Source organism: Oryzias melastigma, linkage group LG6 (genome assembly GCF_002922805.2).
Source record: "Oryzias melastigma strain HK-1 linkage group LG6, ASM292280v2, whole genome shotgun sequence".
Lineage (NCBI taxonomy): Eukaryota > Metazoa > Chordata > Actinopteri > Beloniformes > Adrianichthyidae > Oryzias > Oryzias melastigma.
The window spans coordinates 34359344-34384250 of record NC_050517.1 but is presented as its reverse complement, the minus strand read 5'-3'; the positions used below and the strand labels follow the sequence as shown (position 1 = coordinate 34384250).

General features: G+C 41.1%; 1 protein-coding gene and 1 non-coding gene across 6 annotated transcripts in view; one reads left to right on the top strand and one right to left on the bottom strand.

Moving 5' to 3' along the window:
- The window catches only part of si:ch73-62b13.1 (uncharacterized protein LOC100002270 homolog), an 8476-nt gene extending 3357 nt beyond the window's left edge, over positions 1-5119 (bottom strand). Inside the window, exons 1-3 of one of the 4 annotated variants that reach the window (XM_036212586.1) lie at positions 4521-5119; positions 2495-3321; positions 447-618 (exon numbers count right to left, since the gene is read on the bottom strand). In XM_036212586.1, the coding sequence (XP_036068479.1) occupies positions 447-585 (139 nt within the window). In that variant the 5' untranslated portion in view covers positions 586-618; positions 2495-3321; positions 4521-5119. Of the gene's footprint in view, positions 1-446; positions 1058-2494; positions 4439-4520 lie in introns of those variants that run through there. The other 3 variants (XM_024281359.2, XM_024281360.2, XM_036212585.1) reach the window with 3 other exon arrangements.
- The window catches only part of LOC112152087, a 33471-nt gene extending 9159 nt beyond the window's left edge, over positions 1-24312 (top strand). Inside the window, exons 2-3 of one of the 2 annotated variants that reach the window (XR_004948133.1) lie at positions 7197-7320; positions 23976-24312. This is a non-coding gene — a transcript (uncharacterized LOC112152087). Of the gene's footprint in view, positions 1-7196; positions 7321-22125; positions 22625-23975 lie in introns of those variants that run through there. The other variant, XR_004948134.1, reaches the window with a different exon arrangement.
- Positions 24313-24907: the final 595 nt, after the last annotated feature.

The following is a 24907-nucleotide window of genomic DNA, read 5'->3' as shown; positions in this document are numbered from 1 at the left end:
TTTTTTTAAATCGAAGTGAACATATAGTGATTAACTTCTTCAGTGGTGGAGGAGTTCTGAATCGAGTCTGCACGACGCCTAAATAATTTAAAGGGTAAACATGCAGGAGTTTGTTTTTTTTCCTGCAGTTGAACAAAGTCCAAACTGCGAACATGTAATTACTGCTGATGAGGAGATGATTGCAAAGGGAATCTACTGCGGAGCTGAGAGACCTGAGCTGGCAAACATCTGTGCTTGGGGAGAAGATTAATGGAGATGAAATGTAGGATAATTGCAAAACAATCGCTCTTGTTGAATTTATGAGGAATCTTTCAAACCTTCTTGGTTTGGTTTCAGTAAAAGCTGCAAACCAGACTAGTATTTGTGTCCTCAGCTCGTCTTTCTCCCTCTGGAAACGTTTTCTGGTTTATTTTGCTCAGACGTGAATGTGGGACATCAGCTCGTACCTCCGTGGCGTCTGCTGTGGCAGCGGTAGGCTCCCTGACACGGCCCGGACAGCGAGTCCCTCAGGGTCCGGATGGCCGTGTACTGGACCCCCAGAGACGCACAAACCAGCAGCAGCACCGTCTTCCAGGAGCACTCCATCCTACCCCCACCGCCGGCTCTGCATCCTTCACGCTGAGGCCGCCGGGGAGGCACAGACAGAAACACCAAATGAGATTTCATTTTGATGCATTTCTCCAGCTTCATGCATGCGCAGCTTCCACACACTCCAGCCTGCAGGAGTCCTCCGGTCGGAGCATTTTGGGTCAGTGCTTGAAGATACTTAAGAAGGTTAAGTGGATTTTTAAGGGACATTTGCCATCTTGTTTTTTTGTTTCCTGACAGTCTAAAAAGGAAGCCTATTTTTCAAACATTAGGGAGAAAACATGAAGGTTAAAGGAGGAAAATGACTCCACACTTCCATGCTGCCACAGTAAATATCATCTAAGCCAGGGGTTTCAAACTCAATCGCACAAGGGCCCAAAACAGGAATTTATTGAATACTCTGAAACTACATTTTTAAAACTTTAAAACCATAACTTTTTAAAATTATTATGAACTAGATATATATTGCATTACCTGTGATAATGGTTGTGTGAATGCTGTAAGCTGAATTTGGCTGCTGAAGATGCTGAAATTAATAACAGAAAATATTGAAGCTGAAATCGCTGAAGCTAATAGCCTGCTAAAAAATTAGCTAAGATCCAAATTACCATAAAAAACAAACAAACAAAAAAAAAAAACTTAGGTTAGCCAAAACAGCTAACATGTAGCTGAAATATAGCTAAACTCCAAAATAGCCTAAAAAAAAACTAATTTAGCCAAAACGGCTAGCATGTAAACATTAGCCAAACTCCAAAGCAGCCTAAAAAAAAACAACAAAAAAAACTAATTTAGCCAAAACAGCTAGCATAGAAATATTAGCTACACTCCAAAATAGCCTAAAAAAACCAAATAAAACGAAAAAACAAAAACAAAACAAAAAAAATGGCTAAATGAGCCAAAACAGCTAGCGTGTAACTTAAATATTAGCTAAACTCCAAAATAGCCTAAAAAGCCTCAATTAGCCAGAACAGCTAGCGTGGAAATATTAGCTATACTCCAAAATAGCCTAAAAACTGAATAAAACAAATAAAAAACAAAACAAACAAACAAAACAAAAACACCTACATGAGCCAAAACAGCTAGCGTGCAGCTTAAATATTAGCTATACTCCCAAACAGCCTAAAAAACTTAAAAAAAAGCCTAAATTTGCCAAAACAGCTAGCGTGTAGCTTAAATATTAGCTTAACTCCAAAATAGCCTAAAAAATGGAAAAAAGCCTAAATTTGCCAAAATATCTAGCATGTAAATATTAGCCTAACTCCAAAACAGCCTAAAAAAACAAAAAAAAAATCCTCAATTAGCCAAAACAGCTAGCATGTAAATGTTAGCTAAACTCCAAAATAGCCCAAAAAAATCTTAGTAAATGCTGAAATAGTCCAAAAAGCTATAATAATACCAGTTTTTTTTAAACTTTAAACCGTAACTTTTTGACATAATTATGAATAATAAAAAGGCAGGAATATAATTCCAGAATAAATTCATTTTAACCCTAAATCACTGAGTATTTTACTCTCTACAAAAATACTTTTTGTCAAAATTTTAAAAAGTTAGAAATAAGCACAAGATCTTGAGGGCTGGATAGAATTACCTGGGGGGCCGGATCTGGCCCCCGGGCCTCGACTTTGACACATGTAATCTAAGCTGATTATGCTCATTACCGTTGGGGGGCATATTTACCAAAATCCAGCTCCAAGAAACATTTTACCTGCTCCAGAAAAAAAGACACTGAATCGTTTGACATCTTTGACATAAGGAGCTTAAATGCTTTGAATAAACAGTTTAAAGGTTTATTTCCTAAAGAACTGATTCTGGAACAGGAAAAAAAAAAGGTCAGACTGACTGAGGAAGGATGGCAGTGATATTCCTATCTGCAGTGGCTCCAGCATGCACACTGTTGCATAATTACATTTCATTTTTGCTTCCTTCTTGTGGGTAATTAAGCCTCTAAGCCCAGCAGAGAGCTACATATCCAGATAAATATAGCTGTCTTCACCAGCACCGAACTTTCCTTTGTACGCTTCTAAGCTCTTGCCACTGGGCACGGAAGAGCGAGGGGAGATGGGATTTTTTTTTCCACTTGGAGTGAGGAAGAAAAAAAAAGGTGCAGCCATCCATCCATCCATCACTGCAAACTGATGGGAGGTAATCATACAAGATCCCTGAGTGCAAACTGTCTCTTCATCAGTCAGAGTGGCTTTGCAGAGGCAATCATCATCATCATCATCAAAGCCACAGGTGAATATAGATCATCATTCTGACAAAAATGCTGTTTGCTCCGTGCCTCCGCGCTCTGCCTCCTCTTCAGTAATGATGTTTATGTGTCCCCGGCATTCCCGTCCCCTCAGGAGCGTTTCACGCTGGGCTTTTGATCTTCCATTAATCACAAACGCTGCCAAACCAAAGCCGTTTGCTCTGCGGGTGATGGGACTCAAGCTGACATCAGGAGACGGTCTGTTTTGGTCCAAACTTCCTCCTGAACTCCTGAAGCTCCAGACTGACAGGCTCTCCTCTTGTTGTGGGACAAAAGAGAAGGAACGAACATCTGCTGATAACAAGAACAGCAGCTCGAAGCTCAGACAGAGAAATGTGGCTCTGACACTCCAGCCGTCGACGCCCGGCTCGCACAGCTGGCTGACGAAAGAACCGTCCCACAATTCCTGGGCGACAGGTTTTGTTTTCCTTTCCAGTGGTGATGGGGGGCTCAGGGGCCCCTGCTCCACATCAGGCTGCTCTCTGGAGAATGAAAACAGATGCTTCAATAGATTTAAGCGATTTGATTTGCAGTCCTCCTGCCTTTGTGGCGTACATCAGGAGCACAGACACTTCATCAGCAGCAGGAAGGGGCTCCAGGCTTCAGATGGTCTCGGCTTTTGTTTCCGCTCGCACAATAACCGCTCTGACGAGGGAAGGACGCCTCGGGACAGGATCAGGATTAAACTGCGTGGTGCACGCTCCTCTGGCAGGTTTGAGTTGTAAATTCAGTGAGCACGGCACTGCTGCTGCTGATAACACAGCCGGCGGCAGGACTGCTGGTGCAGGAACGGCCTTATGAAGGGAAATCATTAGTGATGGAGGCGGGACAGAGGGCTTAGGGATGCAGGTTAGTCTGGTAGAAGGTGAATCTGGATGCAAGTAAGTCAGGGGTGCAGGTGAGTCGGGTATCCAGGTGAGTCAGGGAGGCTGCTATGGGATGCAGGTGAGTCTAGATGCAGGTGAGACTGGATGCAGGTGGGACATAAATGCTACAAAGATCTCTGCTTGGAGGAGCATCAGCGCGTTCTCAGGTCCTCCAACTGCATCTGTTTACTGACAGCAGAAAAACAGCATCATTACGGGCCTGCGGCTGCTCTTTTCTTTTCCATCCCTCCGTCCATTATTCCTCCTTTTTTTCTGTCTCCAACCACAGACCCACAGGCAGACGCATAGCGCGCGCGGCGCGCATGACCCCCCGGGCGACAGCAGAGCGCGTGAGATGGCAGAGAGGATGAATCTTGTCCTACATCATCCCTGCTGCGCACGTGGGTCACGGCGGAGAGGCTGTGGGGGGTGGGGGGAACACGCGAGGAGAAAGGTCACCGCGCATCTGTGCGCGCTCTGGAGGGCTTTGCCTTCACAGGTAACTGACGGTCCTCCCGCTGCGCGCGCCCGGCGTAGACACGGACGGGAGCGAGTTAAAGGATGAGCAGAATGATGCGCAAAGCGGACATGGGAAGTTTGCACAAGTGCGCTTTTTTGTGTTGTATGGCGCAAATGTATCTTTAATTTTGCGAATAAAAACAGTTGGGATTTGTGCGCGTGCCAGGTCATTAAAAAACTTGGCTGAAACAGACAAAAGGTTTATTCGGACTGAACGGAAACTTCTGCGGAACCCCGCGCGGGTTCTGGCTCGCGCGCAAACGGATCACCGGCAGCAAAAGAGGGAAATGTCTCACCATCCGCGCGCTCTTGATCCGACGGTCCTCTGGACGGTCCGGATCCGTCCGCTGCGTTTACCGGAGTGCGCGCGCGCAGAGTTTGTCAGCAGGAGGAGGAGCGCGGATTCAAAGCTTGGAGACGCGCCATGGATGGGGAGTCTCATCACCGCTTCAGAGAGCGCGGATGCTGCCGGGGCTGATGACGCTGTGGCGGCGCGGTACGCATCACCACACGTCCGTAGATGGACGCGCACGTGGAGGGAACTCCAGCAGATGAGCAGCAGCAGGAGGAGAACCCAAATACATCCGGATGAAAACGAGACGCCCTCTTCATCATCCTTATTGTGCTGTGGAGAAATGGGCGCTCATTGCCCCTGGGGGGGTCACTGCGGGGTCACATGTGGCCGCTGACAGCTCCATCACTCCCGGAAATGTGGGTGGATTTTGTTTGCGCTCGCTCAGATTTATCTCCCGCTGTGACAGAGCCACGCTGACTCAAATGGGTCTTCAGAGAGAGAGAGAGAGATTGGAAAAATAATGTCACTCCCCCCCTCCATGTCTGCTGTTTCTCCTCAGACGCTTCAACGAGCTCATCTCTTCAGGCTTCTTGTTGCTTCCCGAAATAAAGTGTTGACCTACTTCCGTCCATTAGAAACTTTCATCCAATCAGTCCGTGATCCCGCCGAGCTGAGGAGTTCCTCCTCCTTCCCAGAACTCCGTGAAGCGCTTCACCTGCTCGCTTTATTCTGGACCCAAAATGTTTTTTTTTCCTGAAAGGATGCAGGAAGAGCCTGCGCTGAAGATGACTATTTTCTGCAGGTGAACTCTGAGCGCGCGCCCACATGTTTATTCTACAGCACTCATGACTGCTGCCAACATCACAAAATACCATCTCTGACCCAAATACATCACTATTTCATGAACGGTGCTTTTAGGTGCCGGTCCTCTCTGTTTAATAAGGCAATCACCCATCATGCATCATGCCTCCTATTCATTTGCCCTTTTATAGAAAGACTACCCCCCAAAATAGCAGGAAATATCATCTGATGTGGGTTCAGAGAGAGGTCCCTCCATGTTTATCCCGGTTTGAAGAAAAATTTAAAGCAGAATGCTACAGATGTGCAGAAAACATGGTGGTATTTTGTTCTTAAATACATTTTTTGTGATGCTAATAGACATAAACTCACTTTTTTATTTTCAAAGAGATTTCAGACAAACTAACAATAGAAAACAGAAAGCTAAAGAATCAGAATGAGATAGAGGAGGAATTTAAGTGACTGCACAAAAGCTTCATTGGTGTAGGTCAGGGGTCTGCATCCTGCGGCTCCAGAGCCACATGTGGCTCTTCTGTCTCAACATGGCCAAACATAAATAAGCCATGTCGACTGTCTGAGTCTGCAGCTCCCTGCTAATGGCTGCCTAACCAAAACTACTTAAAGAAAACAAACAAACAAAGCCAGCAAACTAAGACTACCAAACCCCAAACTAAAATAACAAAACCCTGCAGTCCAAGACTACCAAGGTCCAAACTAAAATTACAAAACCCAGCAGTGTAAGACTGCTGAGGACAAAGAGGGGGAAAAGAACCGGACACAAGTCGACTGCCTGGCGTTTTCTAATTCATTTTATTTGAGCGGTACCGTTTTACCAGGGACTCGTTATACAGAGTTTTCTTTCCTCTTTTCAAGCCCTTAACAATGGAAATCTTTAAACCTCAAACACTGGAAATGCTTGTTTAATCATCTATCATGCTGTGAGAATCATATCAAATGTTAGTGCTGTTGTTCGCGTAGCCGCCTTCCATTGCAAAGGAATTCTATTTTATTTTATTTTTTCGCAAGGTACTATGCACGTATGAGTACCTCCTGTTTCTTTTTGCTGAGTCAAACAGCTCTTCTCATCATAAGCATTTCATCACTATTGGGGAAACTATGGATTTTGCTGGGATCTCTTCATCCACAGCAGACAGTCCAGTCAGCGAGCACACACGGACGAACAGATCAAACTTCCGCCTTTAAATTCAGTAGAGTTTGTTTTCCTCCGCATTCCAGACATTGTGCCGGCCCTCCTCCACCTCATTCTCCTCCTGGCTCTTCAATCGGCATGGTCCTGCTTTACAACCATGACGATCTCTTAACTTGGTCCAAGTGTTGCTCCAGCTTCCTCTCCCTCTTGTGTAGTTCCGCTTGGGGATCTCTTTTACTTGGCGCAAAGCGTTCATCAGCAAGCAAGAGTTCTCCAGAGCCCAACAGCCAAAAGACTCTTATTCATGCTTCACAAATAACTTTACAATTAAATCTTTCAGTTCCACTTCGAGTTATTGAAATACAGTTTCATTCATTCATTCAGACATTTCCAACTTTTTGCTGCTTCTTCAGAGTCACGCTGAGGCTCGTTTTCTACCTTTGGTTCACTTCCTTTTCCTCAGAAGGTCTGTCTACTGTCATGCTGAAGAGTCTCTTATTTTTGTGAAACTGGCAGCAGAGGACAGGTGAGCTTCACACCTGCCAAACCAAGAAGGATGAACATCAGAGGAGTCAAACCCTGGAGTGAATCTCTGACTCTTCAATAGAAACATATATCTGAATGTCATCTGCATACACGTTAATAGGACTGCAAGAAATTAGATATATATGCTGGAAATCTGTTCTAAAAGTCAATATTTTTATCGTTTTTCCGTTTTCTCTGGTGAAGGGAACGCAGAGATCCAAGAAATGGGGTAGAGGACGAGTGGGAAGACTCCACGCAGGTGAAGAGCGTTCTTTTTCTGGCATTGAAGCACATTATCAGTCACGATGAACGACAAGCTGTCAAGAAGGTAAGTGATCCAAACGTCCTTTTGTGTTGCTGCTCTGATCCCTCCCTCTGCCCACCTCCAGCATCGATTCCTTGATTCCGAGCAGCCGAACGCCCCCACAGCCTCTCGCTGAGATTTAAAGGGAAAAAAGTTGACTGTTATGTGCTGAATCCTCCACGGGCTTCCCCGTTTATCTCTGCCCACACTCGTTCCTAACTGGCGTCTGTAAAGAGCACGTAGAAATGCGCCTGCTAGAGTCAGAGTGCTTCTCATTTTTCCCTTTTCCAGGCTTTTAAAGGCACGCTTTCTTCCATTTCTGATTGCAGCATGACATTTGATTGTGTAGACACAGAAAGTTCTGTTGTTGAAGCAGCATCTATAAGCTCCTGTCACAGTTTTACCGTGGAAAAAATCCACTGATTCTGTGCACTTCATCTGATTTCTGAGTCCTACAGCGGCGGCGGCGCCGTTATGGAGCTCTCCAGCTGTTTGTGCAATAAGCAGGTGAGGAAAATTCTCATTTCAGCCACTTATGTGTCAACAGAGACAGATGCATTTTTCTGTAGTGCTGCTGTGGGAAAAGCAAAGGACTTTCTGAAAGTCACATAAACACTGATAACAGGATGAAAGCTCTACGGTGTCTCATTTAGAGAGACTGACACACAACACAAAGAACCACACAAACAGACAAAGTCAAAGTGTTCTTTGATGTGCAGCATCCTGACATTCTGCTGGATGAAGGTTGCAGGTTCTATGATCCACTATAAGGAGATAAAAGACAAGTGTTTACGTGAGGAGCAGGAAGATGCTGATGGTTTTAGGTGGCTTCTGAAGGAATTGGTGACGTTTAACAGCAGCTGAGCAGCTCCAGAACCACAGAAGGAGATCCATCTATCAGCAGAACCGTTTGTTTTTCAGCTCTTAAATATGCACTGAAACTGCGTTGGCTTTTCTTTCCTGCAAAAAATGAAGATTTGAAGGTGATTTAACAGATTTCCTGTTGATTTTAATGTCTGACCTCAACAATCAGCTTCTGAAAGGTTTTTAAAGGTCAAAACTCAAACAACAATTATACATTTTTCCGCTGAGTTCAGTGGCGATGGAGAACATTAAGAAATAGGATGGTGACTCAGAGCTGGAATAAAGAACCTTTAATGAGGTGAAGCAGCAAAGCCACTTTAACAAATGGATCCTGTTAAGACACTTTAGGATGTTTTAAAGCCACCGAATTGATAAAACTAAGAGTTTTAGTTTTTGGATTAAATGTTTGTATTGAATAAATTCTGATCTTGTTTGCTGCTTTTAACCTTCCAACTGTTTAAATTTCCATTTGGGTTGAGGCTCCGCCCCCTGTCTGATTGGTTATCCGAGTCTAGCCTGCATGAACAAAAGTTCATGTGACTGCCAATGGAAAGAGTAATTTTGTGTTGTAAGATTTCTTATTTTAAACAGTGATGCCCCACTCTTTAAAAATAAAATCTGAAAATGAAAATTGCTTTAATAAAAAACAACCTCATAATATATGGTTTTTTTGTTCCTGGAAAATTTTGCCCAGTTCGAATTTTTCCCTTCTCTCTTCCCCTCCATTTGAAGGGGCATTTTTAGTGCAAGTGTGTCTGGAAATTTGTTTTTTTTAAATCCAGCCCTCTGTTGCAAGAGTAAACCGTGTCGTGCTGAGAAGCACTTTCCTTCATGTGGGTGCACTCTGAACTACTGAAGCCGAAAACGGCCTGCCTTACTGTTTTTTTTTTTTTTTAAGTTTTCTCATAACGAGATCCACCATCTTGTTATAACGAGAAACAAAGTTTGTTTTCTCGTTATAACGAGATAATCAAGAACGAAGAATGAAGAGTCTCCCTCCAGCTCTCAGAGACACCAAGACCTCACCTGTTTGAAAACAATCCCAGACCTTGTTTTTGGTGTATTTTTTATTTATTAGTGGGTCTATGCTCTTTAAACGTCTGAATTCTGTCTCATGCACCAGCCCCTCCCTTAATTTCCTCAAAAACCCCGGACAAACACTGACAGATTGATAGAATTCAAGTCTGCAGAGCGTTTCTGCATGGTGCTGTCAGTGATGGTGGATGAAGAACCCAAACACAGAAGACAAGACTTGTTGGTGGAAACATAAACTAAATTAACTTAAACATGACAAAACCAGGAGACCAAACCAGGGACAGGACGGGACGGGACGAAACTGAAAACCAGACACTTTAATACACTGAGGTTGATTAACTAAATGAAGACAGCTGTGGATGATTTGACCTGAACAAGGTGACACTGACAGGGAAAACAGAACATGACAAAACTGAAGTACTGGATCATGACAGGTGTGTTCACTGAGATCCGGACATCATCAGCAAAACTAAGCAGTTTATCAGAGAAAACGTCGAACATCAGCACTGATCCATATATAATCGATTGATTAAATAGTGTTGACATTTTTTCTGAAAAACTGCTTTGTTTCCCCGAGGTTGTATAAAAATGACAAAACATAGTAACAGATTGAGTTGGGCCGAGTGGCTCTTTTGTGTCTGCTAATGTCCGGAGTTCATTGAACGCATCATGCACAGATTCTCGTTGGCTCTGCGATCTGTCAATCAACATGTTTGGATGTTTTTGGGAAATAAAGGGAGGAGGGCTGGTGCATGAGACGGAATGAAGGTGTTATTTTATTTTAATAAAATAATAAAATAAAATAGACTAAAAACAACTTTGTGGAGTGTTCTTCTGCTGTTTTTCTTGTTAACCACAAAATAAATAGACTTAAAACAGTATTTATGTATGTACATACATATACATAAACATATATATATATATATATATATATATCCGTATGTGTGTGTGTGTGTGTATATGTATTTACATATATATGTATATATGTAGGTTACATATATATATATACTGTATGTATACATATGCGTATATATGTATATACATACATAAATCTAATTATATACATACGTATCTAAGTATATGATAAATGGTAAATGGCGTATACTTGTATAGCGCTTTCTACCCTCCTTCGAGGGCCCAAAGCGCTTCACAGTCACAGACCCATTCACACAGACATTCATACACCAGTGGTGGCTCCGCTGCCGAACACTGGCATATGTTGGTATACATATATATATATATATATATATATATATATATATATATATATATATATATATATATATATATACATACTGTATATTAAATGATACATATATGTGTATACGTATATATGAATAAATATACGGTGTTAAAAACACTAAAATCAAAATTTTCTTTGGAGTGGGTCTTTATAATAAAATGTTTTTAAGACACCGTTTCCCTACTTGTTGTCTGCGTCAGCATCAGTCTTTACAGACGATGAGCATCATCCAGATTTCCCAGCCGATCATTGAATCTCTCTTCATCCGTCTTCTCTCCACCTCATCTCTCCTCTCGTCCTCTTCAGCCCACATCAAGGCGTCTCCTTCAGCGCTGCAGAGCATGAATGGAAGTTAATGACTTAATTGTGGAGCTCATGGAAGCATCTGCAGCCATTGTGTTTTCTCCGTTCATTTCTTCAAGTTTGTCTTTGATTTGTCATCTGTCAGAGGGGACAGACAAATTAATTACAGCGTTCATTAAAGCCTAAAAAAAGAAGAGACTGATTTCATTAGGATGTTCTGGAAGTTCTTTAGCAGGAGTCTCATCAGAGTGAAATCGGGTTAGTTTGGTATCTTTAAACTCAGATATGGAGAAAATACTTGAAAAAGCAAAACAAACAATATAAAAAAGTTAGTATTTTCAGATGTTTCGTTCTTGGATGGATTCTACCTCAAACCTGCACATGTTCCATGTCTCATTTAGATCTGGTTCATGGTTAGAAGTCCAGCTAAAGACTAAGGCCCAATCCGAATTCTTTCCTTCTCCCTTCTTCTTCATTTAGCCCTCCAAACAGAGAGTATGAGTGTCTCATGATTCGGATGTCACTTTTGTCCAATGACATCATCAATAATCCAGAGCTTGAGTACACATAACAACGGTGGTTTTATAACTTTAAAAAAGGTCATTCTACAATAAAAAGTCATTACTTACGTTTAAATGTAAACGTCTGTGGTTCAGAGTGCACCAACATGAAGAAAAGTGCTTCTCAGCGCGGATGCGGTTTACCCTGCAGCAGAGGACTTTGTATCCCTCCTTTCGGAGGGTGAAATTTAAAAATACATTTCCCGGACTTGCACTTAAACTGCCTGACAAGGGAAGGGAGAAGGGAAGAATTCAGTTTGGGCCTAAAGGTGCATTCACACCAAATGCGTTTTCTTACAAAAAATGTGCGTGCCCCGCCCCTTTTTTGTAACATTAAAAATTCGCTGCTCATTTTCTGCCAAAAAATGTGCTCCTGAGCTTGACGCCGCGGCTGCATGTGGGAGGAGCTATGAACCAACGTTTTGAACGGTGTCTGTGGATATCTCACTTAGAATGAATGGAAGACACAGATGATGAGAAATTAGGTTTATTTATTTTGAAGAGTTCTATGAAAACATCGGTAATCATGTCTCATGTTTGGGTTTATATGATTACTAAAAGATTTTCTCGGTACAGGGGACTGTGTCTGTATGACAGCCGCTTCCACGGTGTTCCTGTGCCTCTGTTGAGCTTGAAGGCTCACCGTCTTGTATAAACTCTAGGGGGAAAAGATAAATTGAGGAGATCTTTTTCCTTTTTTTATTGTCTCAATGAGGCCTGAGCCGGCAGCTTCCGCACCCCGTAGTGTCTCTCTGATGGCATTTCGAGCAAGTGAGGTCCACCTCAGGAGCAAAAGCCAGCGATCTGTCCAGCGTGTATCCCGACTTCACCCCAAAGTAGCCGGATGAGCTCTGCAAACCCGCAGCTCCAACAGGTTAATAGAAAAAAATGGAAGTTCAGGACAAAAACACTGGATTTGGACTAGTATTCTACCAGCTGATCGGGTCACTGAAAATGTCACGTGCCCAAAGCGGAGTTCCTGATTGGCAGATGCGAGGCAGTGACCTGTCAGACTTCAGACATTTAAATTTTGTCTCAAATCGTGCCGCTGGACTTCAGATCGCCTCATGTCGCATCTGTTCCAGAGAATCGTGTTCAGTGTGAATGCAACTTAACACTGTGATGGAGAATTAGGCTCACTTTAAAAGAATAATAATAATAATAAACAAGAAACAACCAATTTGTAAAATATTCAACATTGTCATTAATACATGTGATATTTTGACATGGCTGAAATGATGATCTCAAAGTTGTGCTTTTCAAAATTAAAGTTGAAACAGTAAATCAGATTTATTGAGATTCTTGAGCAGTAAATTGCCTGCAACATAAATTAAACAGATAATATTCGACTGTCTAACGGAACAATTTAAAAGCTCAATATAGCATTTCATTTCTGAAATAGCACATATTTTCTTTATACATTTATGAATTTTTGTGTCATACATTTAAACCTTTATTCTCATAATTCTTCTCATGAAATTGAGACGTTTTTCAAATTTTTTTCCTGACTTTATTCTGACATATTTGTATATTTTCACCATTAGTAACCAGGTTAGGCTCTGGCGACCCCTCTGAATCCTAAAGGGATACAGCAGGTTGAGAAGTTGGATGGATTGGATGGGCCCTTAAGCTCCACCCTCTAATGCTGATCTCATTGTTTGCATTTATTCTTGAGCCCCCTTTTTTTACTGGTTCTGCAGTAACTCTATCCACCAGCAGATGGCGGTGTGGATCCTGTGGTAAAAAAGTTTGGAAAGTTTCACTAGTTGTGACATTTTAGTGACCTTGGTGGTGGAGCTGCGGTCACAGCCCTCAGGAACCATTTGCTGGTTCGAGCCCCCTAGAGAGTTAGTTTTTTTTGTTTAAGACTCTTTGGCGTGAGCAACCTATGGACTTGAACCCACAAGCTTACAGTATCAGGGCAGACACTCCACCAGAGCCTCTAGAGCAGCAATGTAAGCGATGCAAAACACACCTTAGGTGCCAAACAGATAAACATTTATTGAACACTCTCAAACTAATTTTTTTTAAAACTTTAAAAACCTAACTTTTTAACATAATTATTAACTAGATACGTATATAGCATTAACTGTGAGAATGCTAGTGTGAATGGTGTAATCTGAATTTGGCCGCTGAAGATGCTTGTGCTGATAGCTGAAGATGCTGAAATTGATAAATAAACTCACTGAAGCTGATAGTTGAAAAAACTGAAGCTAATAGCTGAAAACACTGAAGCTGATAGCTGAAAACACTGAAGCTGATAGCTGAAATCACTGAAGATGATAGCTGAAAAAGCTGAGGCTAATAGCTGAAATCACTGAAGATGATAGCTGAAAAAGCTGAGGCTAATAGCTGAAATCACTGAAGCTAATAGCTGAAAACACGGAAGCTGATAGCCGAAAATGCTGAAGTGGATAGCTGAAATCACTGAAGCTAATAGCTGAAAACGCTGAAGCTGATAGCTAAAATCACTGAAGCTAATAGCTTAAAAGGGTGAAGTGGATAGCCAAGTAAAATAAAAGCTAAATGCCAAATAAGCCAAAAAACAAAACAAAAAAAAAGAACGTAGGTTAGTCGAAATAGCTATCATGTGGCTGAAATATTAGCTAAACTCCAAAACAGCCTAAAAAACTGTTTTTAAATAACACTGAATTAGTAAAAACAGCTACCATGTAGTTGAAATATTAACTGAACTCCAAAGTGGCTTAAAATTTAAATAAATGCCAAAACAGTCCAAAAAGCTAGCAGAATGCCAATTTTTAAAACATTAAAATAGTAACTCTTTAAAAATAATTATGAATAATAAAACGGCAGGAATATTATTCCAAAATAAATCAACTTAAACCTTAAATAACTTTCAAAATTTTATTCTCCCAAAAATATATATTTCATCAAAATAATACAAGTTAGAAATGAGAGCAAGGTGACATCAGGCCATTAATAACAATGAAATAAAATGATCCGGAGGGCCAGATCCGGCCCCAGGGCCACTTTGACACGTGCTGGAGAGGCTGCTGGGTCTACACAGCTCAGAGGAGTTCTTCTTTTCAGCCACCATCTTCAACTTTTGGTCCCCGTGATGAAAGTCAATTTAAAGTTAATAGGTTTCCTTAGCAACTAAGTTTTTTTGTTAACCACGCCCACATTCCTAATATATTCTATGTAGTATCACATTGTTTAGCTTGAACCAACAATTCACGCCAATTGACGCCAACGGGAACATGACGATCATATTTTACTTCCTATTTTTTCTTTTCTTTGTCCCATAAAGTAAATATCCAAATAAAATCTCATCATCAGGTTGATGGTTAAGCAGAAACGTCAAATGAATCCAGATTTGCTCCTTTAAACTTCTTTTTTCCATTCCAACTGGAGACAAGGGAATGTTCAGGAGCAGAAGGCAACCAGGCGAATCAAAGCGTTTGGAAAAGTTTGTCTGCAGGATCTTGAATCAGTGCTCTTTGTGTTTGTGCCAGTGAACACAAATTGCTTTTCCTTTAAATGGATGCTGGCAGGACGTGTGAGTTTGGAGTCCAAAACCCTTTTTGTGTTTTTCTCTAAAGGGGGTTTGGAAACAGCAGCCAGAAATCCATAAAACTTTAATGTCAAACCCATCCGCCGCGTTCGTCTGCCCAAACCGTGTCGTTATGATAGAAAACGCTTCATGGGAACGAGGCGGGGACTCGGGAAACCCTGTAGAAGTAAACGCAGGTACTTTAGGCGTCTTCTTGCGGCTTTGGCGGGATCCTCCTGCAGCGCTGATGCTTCATTTAGCCTCTCTGACCTGCAAAGATGAACTGTTTCCAATCAAAGCTCCTCCCCACAACCTCTCGCTATCAAGTACTTATCAAGTCCATTAGTGGGGAATGTTTGGACACAAATCAATAGATCTTCTTTGTGGTTATTTCCTCGCGGCGTTTGTTTGAGCAAAATGATTTGATTCTCAAAGCCATGAAATCTAAATATTTAACCAATGAGGCTGCAGCAAATGTAAACTGGAACGTAAACAACAGTAATTTGCTGAGTTAATTAAACAGAGAAGAACAAATACTTCATGGTGTTGATTTATTCAGGAGAGTAAATGTTTGACTGGAGCGCTCGGAAAGGGAATGAATAATTTAGATCGCAGGTACAGTAATCTGGATTACAGTCTGTGATTGTTTCTTCCTCCTGGCGTCTGAGCAGTCAGGCGAGGAGGAGGGGGAGCTGCAGTCTGACCTCTGACCTTCTCCTCCTCCAAACATCTCATGTTCAACTTTCTGATTCTTCTGATCCCAAACAGAGTTCTTCACAGTGAAGTGTGGTCTGATGGGAAGGTTGACATGTTTGGGTGGTAGAATTGATCAGTCACTTACAAAAACATCTGAGAGTTTTAGACATGAAGATGCTGCAGCTGAGATGATGAGGAGACAGAAAAACAGGACTCAGAAATTAAGACTGAGGAGCTTCATGGACAAAATCTCAGAGGTTTCTGATGAATTCTTGCAAAACTTTGGATCTGTGGCCGCATGTTTGCTGTGGTGAAGCTGCTCCCCGGGATGCTGGCTGTGCATCCACGTCCAGAGGATGTTTACTGTGGCAAATTACTGGGGCAAATTTAAAAATGTAATTTATTTTTGATTTTTTATGTATTTTTGAAATACAACAAGTGCTGGTGCCATGACTTAATTTGATTTAATTTAATGTAATTTTTAAAATTAAGTTTATTTTGATTTAATTTAATTTTGTTGAATTTAATTAATTTCAATTTAGTTTTATTTTTACTTTATTTTATTTTAATTTGTTTTATTTAACTTAATTATTTTTAATTTAGTGTAATTTAAACTAATTTAATGTAATTTGATTTAATGTAATTTAGTTTAATTTGATCTTTTAAATTTCATTAATTTTTTTAAACTTAATGTAATTTGATTTAATTGAACTTTTTTTTATTTATTTAAATTTCATTTAATTAAATCAAATTTAATTTTAATTTTTGTTGAGTTGTGTTGAGTTGAGTTGCTTTGATTTGATTTGATTTGATTTGATTTGACTTGACTTGACTTGACTTGACTTGACTTGATCTGATCTGATCTGATCTGATCTGATCTGATTTGAACAGGTGCTGTTTTGAGTCAGTTAGTCCAAAACCTCCTGGCAGTTTGGAAAATTATAGAATAGAATAGAATAGAATAGATACCTCATGGTGGGAATCAGCTGTACTGCAAAAAGTGAAACATTGGATCAATTAACAAAAGTTCTGTAATTTTACATTTATTTATTTTTTTTTTGGTTTTTGTTTTCATCAAATTAAAATTGTGTTGATGGTTTACTCAACTCAAAAATTGAATTTAATAAAAACAAATATTTTTAAGTGTAACAAATTACAGAACTTTTGTTATTTGATCCAATGTTTCACTTTTTACTGTGTGTCCAGCGGCTCACATCAAAATAAATCAGTTACTTTATTTGAAGTAAAACACTAAGAATGACTACACACCCAGGTGAGATTCAGGTAGCAGGCGAGAAGTGACCGTTAGCAGGACCGTCTGATGGCTGCAGGTAGAAGCTGATCCTCCCCGTCTCACACTGCAGTGACAGGATTCTGTTCCTTCGACTTCATCTTCACTCACACTGTAGACCAGGAGGGGCAAACTTTTAGATTCATGGGCCACAAAGAGTCCTCAAACATGTCAGAGGGGCCGGACTCGGAGCAGATGTGAGGAGTGTTTAGGAAAATAGAGTGAAATCTGGATGAAAATATGTTTTACTTTTGGTTGGAAATTAATATATATTATGTACACAGAACATTTTGAAGCTTTTATTTCAAAACTGTGACTTTTGTTTTTATTTTAATGCCAACTGCACTAACGGACTGCAGCAAAAAGAAACATTTTCAAATATAAAACTTGTTTATGAAATACTTTTGCTTGTGACATTTCAGAGCTGTCATTCAAGCTTGTTTGTAAAAAAACTTCAGAAATACTGTAGATTTGGGGAAAAAGACTGTCAAACCGCTGCTGTAGAGTCCAGATTGTCTGTGAATGATCATACTTACCTTTGGTTCTCGGCGTCGGCCTCCTGCTCTGCTCCAGGTCTGCCTCAGACCAGGAACATGTCTGCTGTGTCTGCATTGGTTCATGACGACACTGATTACATTTTCTCTGACCTCGTCTCCAATCGGACCAAATATCTGTTGGTTTTCATCATGTGACAAAAAAAAAAAAAGATGTTTGAATAAAGTTTATGGTGAGTTTTGAAGTGAAATGCATGCACTCAAGGAGGGGTGTTTAAATCATTTGTTAGTTTGCATCAAAGTCTCTAAAAATGATCCGTTTCCATTTCCGTATTGTTGAACAGAAACAGAACAAATGTGGCTCAGAATGCTCACAGGTAAACCCACACCTGGATGTCAGCATGCCACAGGTGCAGGAACATGGCCTTCCTGTCCGCCTCAGCGTTTCTAAAGAAAGCCTTCGAATGAAGCTGAACCTTCAGAGTTTTGTAGTTTTTGTCACATTTTAATGAAAGCAGAAACAGGAGGCAGCTTGTTGACATGGATGGAATAAATTGGTGAAACTGACACCAGTCATCCGTGTCCTGAAGCTATTTGTGTTTGCTGCCTGTCAGCCTGTTCGGTGCAGGGATTAGGGTCTCCACAAAGCAGCGTCTGTACTTCTCTTTGCCGGGATTTATTAAAGAAAGATGTTTTTTAATAAACCTGTGAAAAGGCAGAAGCTGTGGAGGATCAACCCTTCTCACTTCACCTCCACTCGCTTTAAAATCACAATTATATATATATTTTTAACAGCAGCCGTAAAAGTTGAAGTTATCGGTGAGCCGGTCAGAAATCGTCTCCTTGTAAACAGCAATAATCCATCCCATTTGTGGACATGATAACCAAAGTTTCTGCTCTGACATCAGAGCACACGCCTTGATGCTGAACGGTTTTTAACAGATCTATATTTCCTGTTTCTCAGCCTTCTGGATCAGATTTCTTTTTCCCTCCTTGTGCTTCCTGTAATCAAACCTCTCAGTCTCACCTGTTCACCCCCTCATACCTGCATCTGCTCTCCCAGGACGAGTCCTTCTTGCCCCGATCTTCAGGTTTACGTTGTGGACTCCTGGGAGATCCTGCTGTGTGGGAATATTGTGAAGCTTCTTCGTTTTCTCGGCTCGGTTTTCTCTCTTGGGATCTGACCTGTTGGATTCTGTTGCTACCTGGTTTCTGGAGTTGTGGTTGAAGACTTTTATGAGACTGAGTGAAGAGGATCCTGTCACATTCAGAAGTATTTTAGTTTGAGGAGAAACTTTAATTGTTTCCCTCCAGGATGGTTCCTAAGGTTCAAAGTTTGATTCCTGCAGAAATCAGAGGCTGTAGTTCTGTTTTTTTCTCATGAACTCTGTCCTCTATGAGATTCACAATAGCTGACAACACATGGAATCTTAAGAAAAAAGAAAAGCTATTGTTTAAAGAAAAAAATATTATCTTTTGTCCTTAAAGAACCAAAATCCCATTTCAGAAGAAAATTCATAATGGTGGAAGAATTCTTAATAAAACCATCTCCTCTTTGACTCTCTGGTTAAAGAAAAATACAATATTTTTAATTTGAAAAACTAACACATTTTAGGTATATCTTATAAGTTTATTAAGTATAAAAAAACTCCTAAAAGTCGAACAGTTGAAGGACAGTGTGTATAACTCCACCACAATCCTGACCCATAATGCCCCAACAATCCATCCAGCAGTTTGGCTTCATAATTTACCAAAACTGAAGCATTTTGACGGATGTTTGAGTGCTGATTAGTTTTGGTTGTGTCAGTACACAACCTGAATTCATGAACCAGAATTTAAGGTGGACTTTCTATTTTTGAATTTAAAAAAAAAATCAAGGATATTAATTACGAAAAACAATCATAAGGGTAACTTTATTAGCTTTGGTTTATTTATTTTTTATTTAGATTTATGCATTTCTGGTTGAGATGCAACACAAACTGTGGTTTTGTGTGTCTTTATTTTTCATCACTACTGACATTTCACTTCCTACGACAACATTAAACTACATTATGTGGTAAAGGATGTCTTTTATTTTGAAAGAAAGTCATGTAGACCTCTAAAGAATTGCAAACTAATTATTATTTTGAAAATAAGGCTATTTTCTCTTTATGTTTCTGTTTCATTTACTTAAAAAAAATCAAATGTGTTTTCTCATAATAGTAACAATACCACAATTCTAAAGGATGAACGAAAACTCTGTGGATGTTGTCAGTAAAAAATCCTTCAGAATGACTCTTTAGCTCTTAAAGGTTGCCAATTCCTGTCCTAACTCCACTGGCATATACATTTTTTTTGCTCATGGCTGATTTCTCAGAGGCCTAATGTCTTTGCAGAGCACTTCAGACTGGACGTCCTTGGTTCTTTGTTTCATTAAAGTTCTGTTATCTCTTCCTCCTGTGTTTGGACTGATGTCCTCCCTAAACTCTTAGACTTTCTGACTCTTCCAGTGTTTGTGTTCAGTCAGGATGTTGTAGTCTGCGTGGACTTCAGCAGCGCAGCTCGCTGATTTCTAGGTAAGAGACCTCAAATCAAAAGACTACAGAGAAGTTCTGATCGGCTCAGACCTGGTCCGGGTTTCCTCTCTGAAAATAGCTCTCATAAATCGTTCTGAGGCTGGGATCCAAGAAGCGCACGCCTCCAAAGATCCCCGATGGGAGACGCTGGGTCCCGAGGGGCTCATGCTCCCCCCTTTCGTCTCTTTTTTTGGCGCCCTGAGGCCCCTCTCCCTCTCTCTTTGCAGCAGATTCGCTCCAAAGTATCCCATCAGCTGTGCTCTCTGGCGCATAATTGGTACCATTAGCAGAAAGCATCCCAGCCTCCATGACTGAACGGTGGCGAGGCGGCGCTTTGCCTCTGCGGCTCTTTACCGGACCAACTGTTTCTGTCTGTCAGGCTGCAGCATCACATGCAGGGGGGAGGGATGTTGGATTTCCTGTGATCAGACAGACGGGGCCCTCAAACCGGGATTAAAGGGGCCATACCATGAAAATTCTACTTTTTGAGGTTTTAAGTGCATTTTACTGTTCATTCCTCTCTATAAAGAACCCTGAAGCGGTATTTTGATCTGTTCATGCATTTCTGAGTAATCCTCTAAAAACAGCAGCCCCTACCATGCCCACAAAAACCAGCAGGTTCTGTCGTGCTGACGTCAGCACAATGTGAACCGTCCCGGTTTGGGTATTTGTTTAAACTTCCAAAAGAAGAGCCAGCACATCAGAAGAGGTTGACTTTTATCTTTGGGAGCGCGACAGATCCGCTGAACCCTTCCCTTCTCCCTTCCCCTCCATTTATCCCTCCAAATGGAGAGTTATGAAAAAATAGTGTCTCACATTTCGGATGTCTCTTTTGTCGATGACGTCATCAATAATCGCCAGTCCGCTAGCTTTAGCACGGAGCTTCCAGCACTCAAATATACATAACAACAGCGGTTTTATAACTTTTTAAAAAGTCGTGCTACAATAAAAAGTCATTACTTACATTTAAATGTAAACTTCTGTGGTTCAGAGTTCACCCACGTGAAGAAAAGCGCTTCTCAGTGTGACACGGTTTAGCCTCGCGGGCTGGGGGGGGTACTGTATCCCTCCATTTGGAGAGTCGGATTTAAAAACTCCCCCTTCAAATGGAGGGGAAGGGAGAAGGAAGGAATCTGGATTGGGCCTTCGTCTGTGACCACCACTTCACAGATGACTGTATGATAACCTTGGCATGTATCAAAGTGGATTGGCCAAGAGACTAAATCTCAGAGCCGGCACCATTCCTACAATCATAGCGGATGAAGGGGCCAGACCCGTCACTAAATCATGCAGTATACCATAAGCATAGAACACACAAGCTAACGCTACAACTTTCACACACGTTGCTGCACGCTGAGGAGACTCATTGACGGTCTATGGCCTGACGGCGTGAAATGGGGGGGAACGACAAGGAACAAAAAGGATAGAACCTCAGAGATTGAGTTGCTTTAATTCCAGGTTTTAAAACGGTTCACAAAAATGATTCCTATTTCATAAATAATTTGTTTTGTAGTGTTCTGAAGGTAACATATGATCATGTATAGCAGGGGTGTCAAACTCAATCTCAAAAGGGGCCAAAATCCAAAACACACCTTAGGTAGCGGGCCAAACATTTATTGAACACTCTAAAACTACATTTTTAAAATATTAAAACCATAACTTTTTAACATCATTATGAACTACATACATAGCATTACCTGTGACAATGCTAGTGGGAATGCCGCTAAAAAATGGACGCTAAAGATGCTAGTGCTGATAGCTGAAGATGCTGAAATTGATAGCTGAGAATGCTAAATCTGTTAGCCAGCTAAAAAATTAGCCTAGTGCCAAATTAGCCTATAAAACTTTAAAAAAAAAACTTGGGTTAGAAAAAACAGCTAACACGTAGTTGAAAAAATAGCTAAACTTCAAAATAGCTTCAAAAACAAAAAAGCCTAAATTAGCCAAAACAGCTAACACGTAGCTGAAATATTAGCTAAACTCCAAAATAGCCTAAAAAATCCTAGTAAATGCCAAAATAGTCTAAAAAACTAGCATAATGCCAATTTTTTTTATTTTAAAATTGTAATTTTTTAAACATAATTATGAATAATAAAAAGGCATGAATATTATTCCAGAATAAATACATTTAAACCTTAAATAACTTTTAATATTTTACTTTCAATGAAAATATATTTTGTCAAAATTATACAAGTTAGAAATAAGCACAACATAATATCAGGCCATTAATAACAATAAAATAAAATAAAATAATCTGGAGGGCCGGATCCGGCCCCCGGGCCTTGACTTTGACACGTGATGTATATGGATACAGTTTATTCTGAAAGGCTTAATAAAATCATGGTATGGCCCCTTTAAGGGGTCCTGGAAGCAGCAGAGTGGGATTCCAACAGGAAGTTGGGATTTCTAACTGTTGCATTGTGGGAATGTTTTCCAGAAAACTAAAAACATTGAAGCAAAGACATGAATGTATTTAGTTTCTGTAAAGCTAAACAAACCCAAGTGACAATGAGACTCACAGAGTAACAAGTTGTCAGCTTCCTCACAGATTTCATTGTTTATTTTCCCGTCTTTCCTTCTGCTCCGTCTCTGCAACGCCGGCCTTGAACTTGAGCTCGGCACACACCGAACAGCCTCGCCTCGCCGCCGTAGCGCAGCCTCCCACACACACAGATGGTCGGAGAGATGCTGCGGCAATTAGGCTGATCCATTCGGAGCCTGCGACTGTAACAAGGAGAAGGACGCCTACCGCCGGATCCCGCTGCTCTCTGAGGTGTGAAGAAATCTCTGCGCTCGCTTCGGCCCCCCGGGGGCCTTTCTGTGTCACCCAGCCGTTTCTTAATTACACCTGAGAGCCTCCAACAGCTGCTCCGATTCCACATCTGTGTCTCCATCAGTCAACCCTGTAAAGCACGCTGGCAAATAATGGAAGACCCACTTTGTCTGCGTTTCTACTCATTTTTAACTCAACAGTATTTTTTTAAATAAAGGAGGTCATGCTGAAGCACATGTGCTGCTGAAATGTACTTTTAGTGGGAAGATGTGAAATCAAATCGGTTTCCTGGATGACAAAAAAAAATCTTTACTTTGATGGAAACAATTACAGAAAAATTAGTGAGACTTTGGGAATCTGCCTTCAATCTGCCCCACAACCAGCTCAGCGAATACTTTCCAACAGAAAGACCGTGTTTCTCCTGCGGATGTGTTGGCATCACTGCGAGCGCGGAGGCTCGATGGGACTAATAAAAGCTGGCAGCTAAAAATACTGCTGAGACCCCGAATCTCTGCAAGATACAAAACTTTCTGAGCGCAGAGATCTGCAGCTCAAAGCCAGATCGCAGACAGCCAGGCCATGCAAATGAGTGTTTTTATTTATGAAGACAGGGGCTGCGGTTCCTCACCGGGAGCCAGAGATTAGGACTCTGTTTCTGAAAGCAGCAGGTGAGGATTTGGAGGAAAACCAAAGAGAGAACGACGGGCTCATTGCAGAGAACAGAGCTGACAGTTTGCAGTAATTACTGTGTGGGGAGGCTGGAGACCAGAGGAGGAAGATGATGATGATGATGGACTGCAGATGCAGACCCCCCCACCACCACCACACACACACCTGGTCTGCATTCATGACATGCGACAGAGAAGGTTCTGGTTCTGGCTCCATGTTTCAGACATGATCACATGATCTGAAGGAGAATCAGAGCTGTGATCTCTGCAGGATGAAGACTTTTCTACATCTAAATCTGGATGAACACTGAAGTTATTTAATTTGAATGTTATTGATTTTCACAGAAAATTGAATAAAAACAATATGAATAAGATAAATGAATAAAAAGTCAAACTTTTTTATTATTTAATTTCTTTATGCTTCAAACTAAGCTATGAGAAAGAAAACCACATTTAGTTTGTCGTCATAAACCATTAAACTACAGACTTTAGGAACTGAATCCTGAATTTGAACATTTTACAGGACAAAGGTTTGAATCCCGTTGCTCCACAGCCTGAAATCTTGTCCCACATCCCTCAGCTTGTGGCATCACTTCATGTGTTGTTTGGTTCTGTTTGTTTTTGCTGAGTCATGCCAGCATTCTGACCTGAAGAACAGGTTCTTTTCCTCTTCTGTCCTTCAGGGTCAAATGCAGGAAGAAGTCTGAAACCAGACGGATGCAGAGGGAGGAGACACCTGACTGGATCTGCACCTGAGTGGATGACTCAGTTTGATCTTATTAGAAGAGTGGAGCAATCAGTGAGGAGGAAGAGAACGGCAGTGAGGAGAGCAGGCAAGGAGGAATATCGCTTTTCAGAGCAGAGCTGTGGAAAAAAGCAACAAAAACCAAAAAACCTCCAGCTTGAAGGGTGAAAACTTCCTGAAGAGCAAACAAACTATGATTTGGGATCAGCTGATGAAGAGGTGGATGATGCTCATTTTAATGATGAATGCAATCTTCTGGGAAAATACAAAAAAAATGTTTGAAAGGAGAAAAAGAAATGGACACCTGAGGACTGTGAGGATGACTGTGTTACTCAAAACTAATTTAAAAAAGATACAAAGAAGGCAAATCTTATCCAATGACATAATTTTTAATGTTTTATCAGGTCTCTTTTATGGAACTCCTAAAGGGACAGAGAGGGAAAAAAAATCTGGTTACTATCTGGTGAGCACCAGTTACTATCTGGTCAGTACCAGTTAGAATCTGGTGAGCACCAGTTGCTATCTGGTCAGTACCAGTTAGAATCTGGTGAGCACCAGTTGCTATCTGGTGAGCACCAGTTACTATCTGGTGAGCACCAGTTGCTATCTGGTGAGCACCAGTTACTATCTGGTCAGTACCAGTTAGAATCTGGTGAGCACCAGTTGCTATCTGGTGAGCACCAGTTACTATCTGCTGAGCACCAGTTGCTATCTGGTGAGCACAAGTTACTATCTGGTTGGCACCAGTTAGTGTCTTGTGAGCAACAGTTGCTATCTGGTGAGCACAAGTTTCTCTCTAAAGAGCACCAGTTACTATCTGGTGAGCACCAGTTGCTATCTGGTGGGCACCAGTTAGTGTCTTGTGAGCAA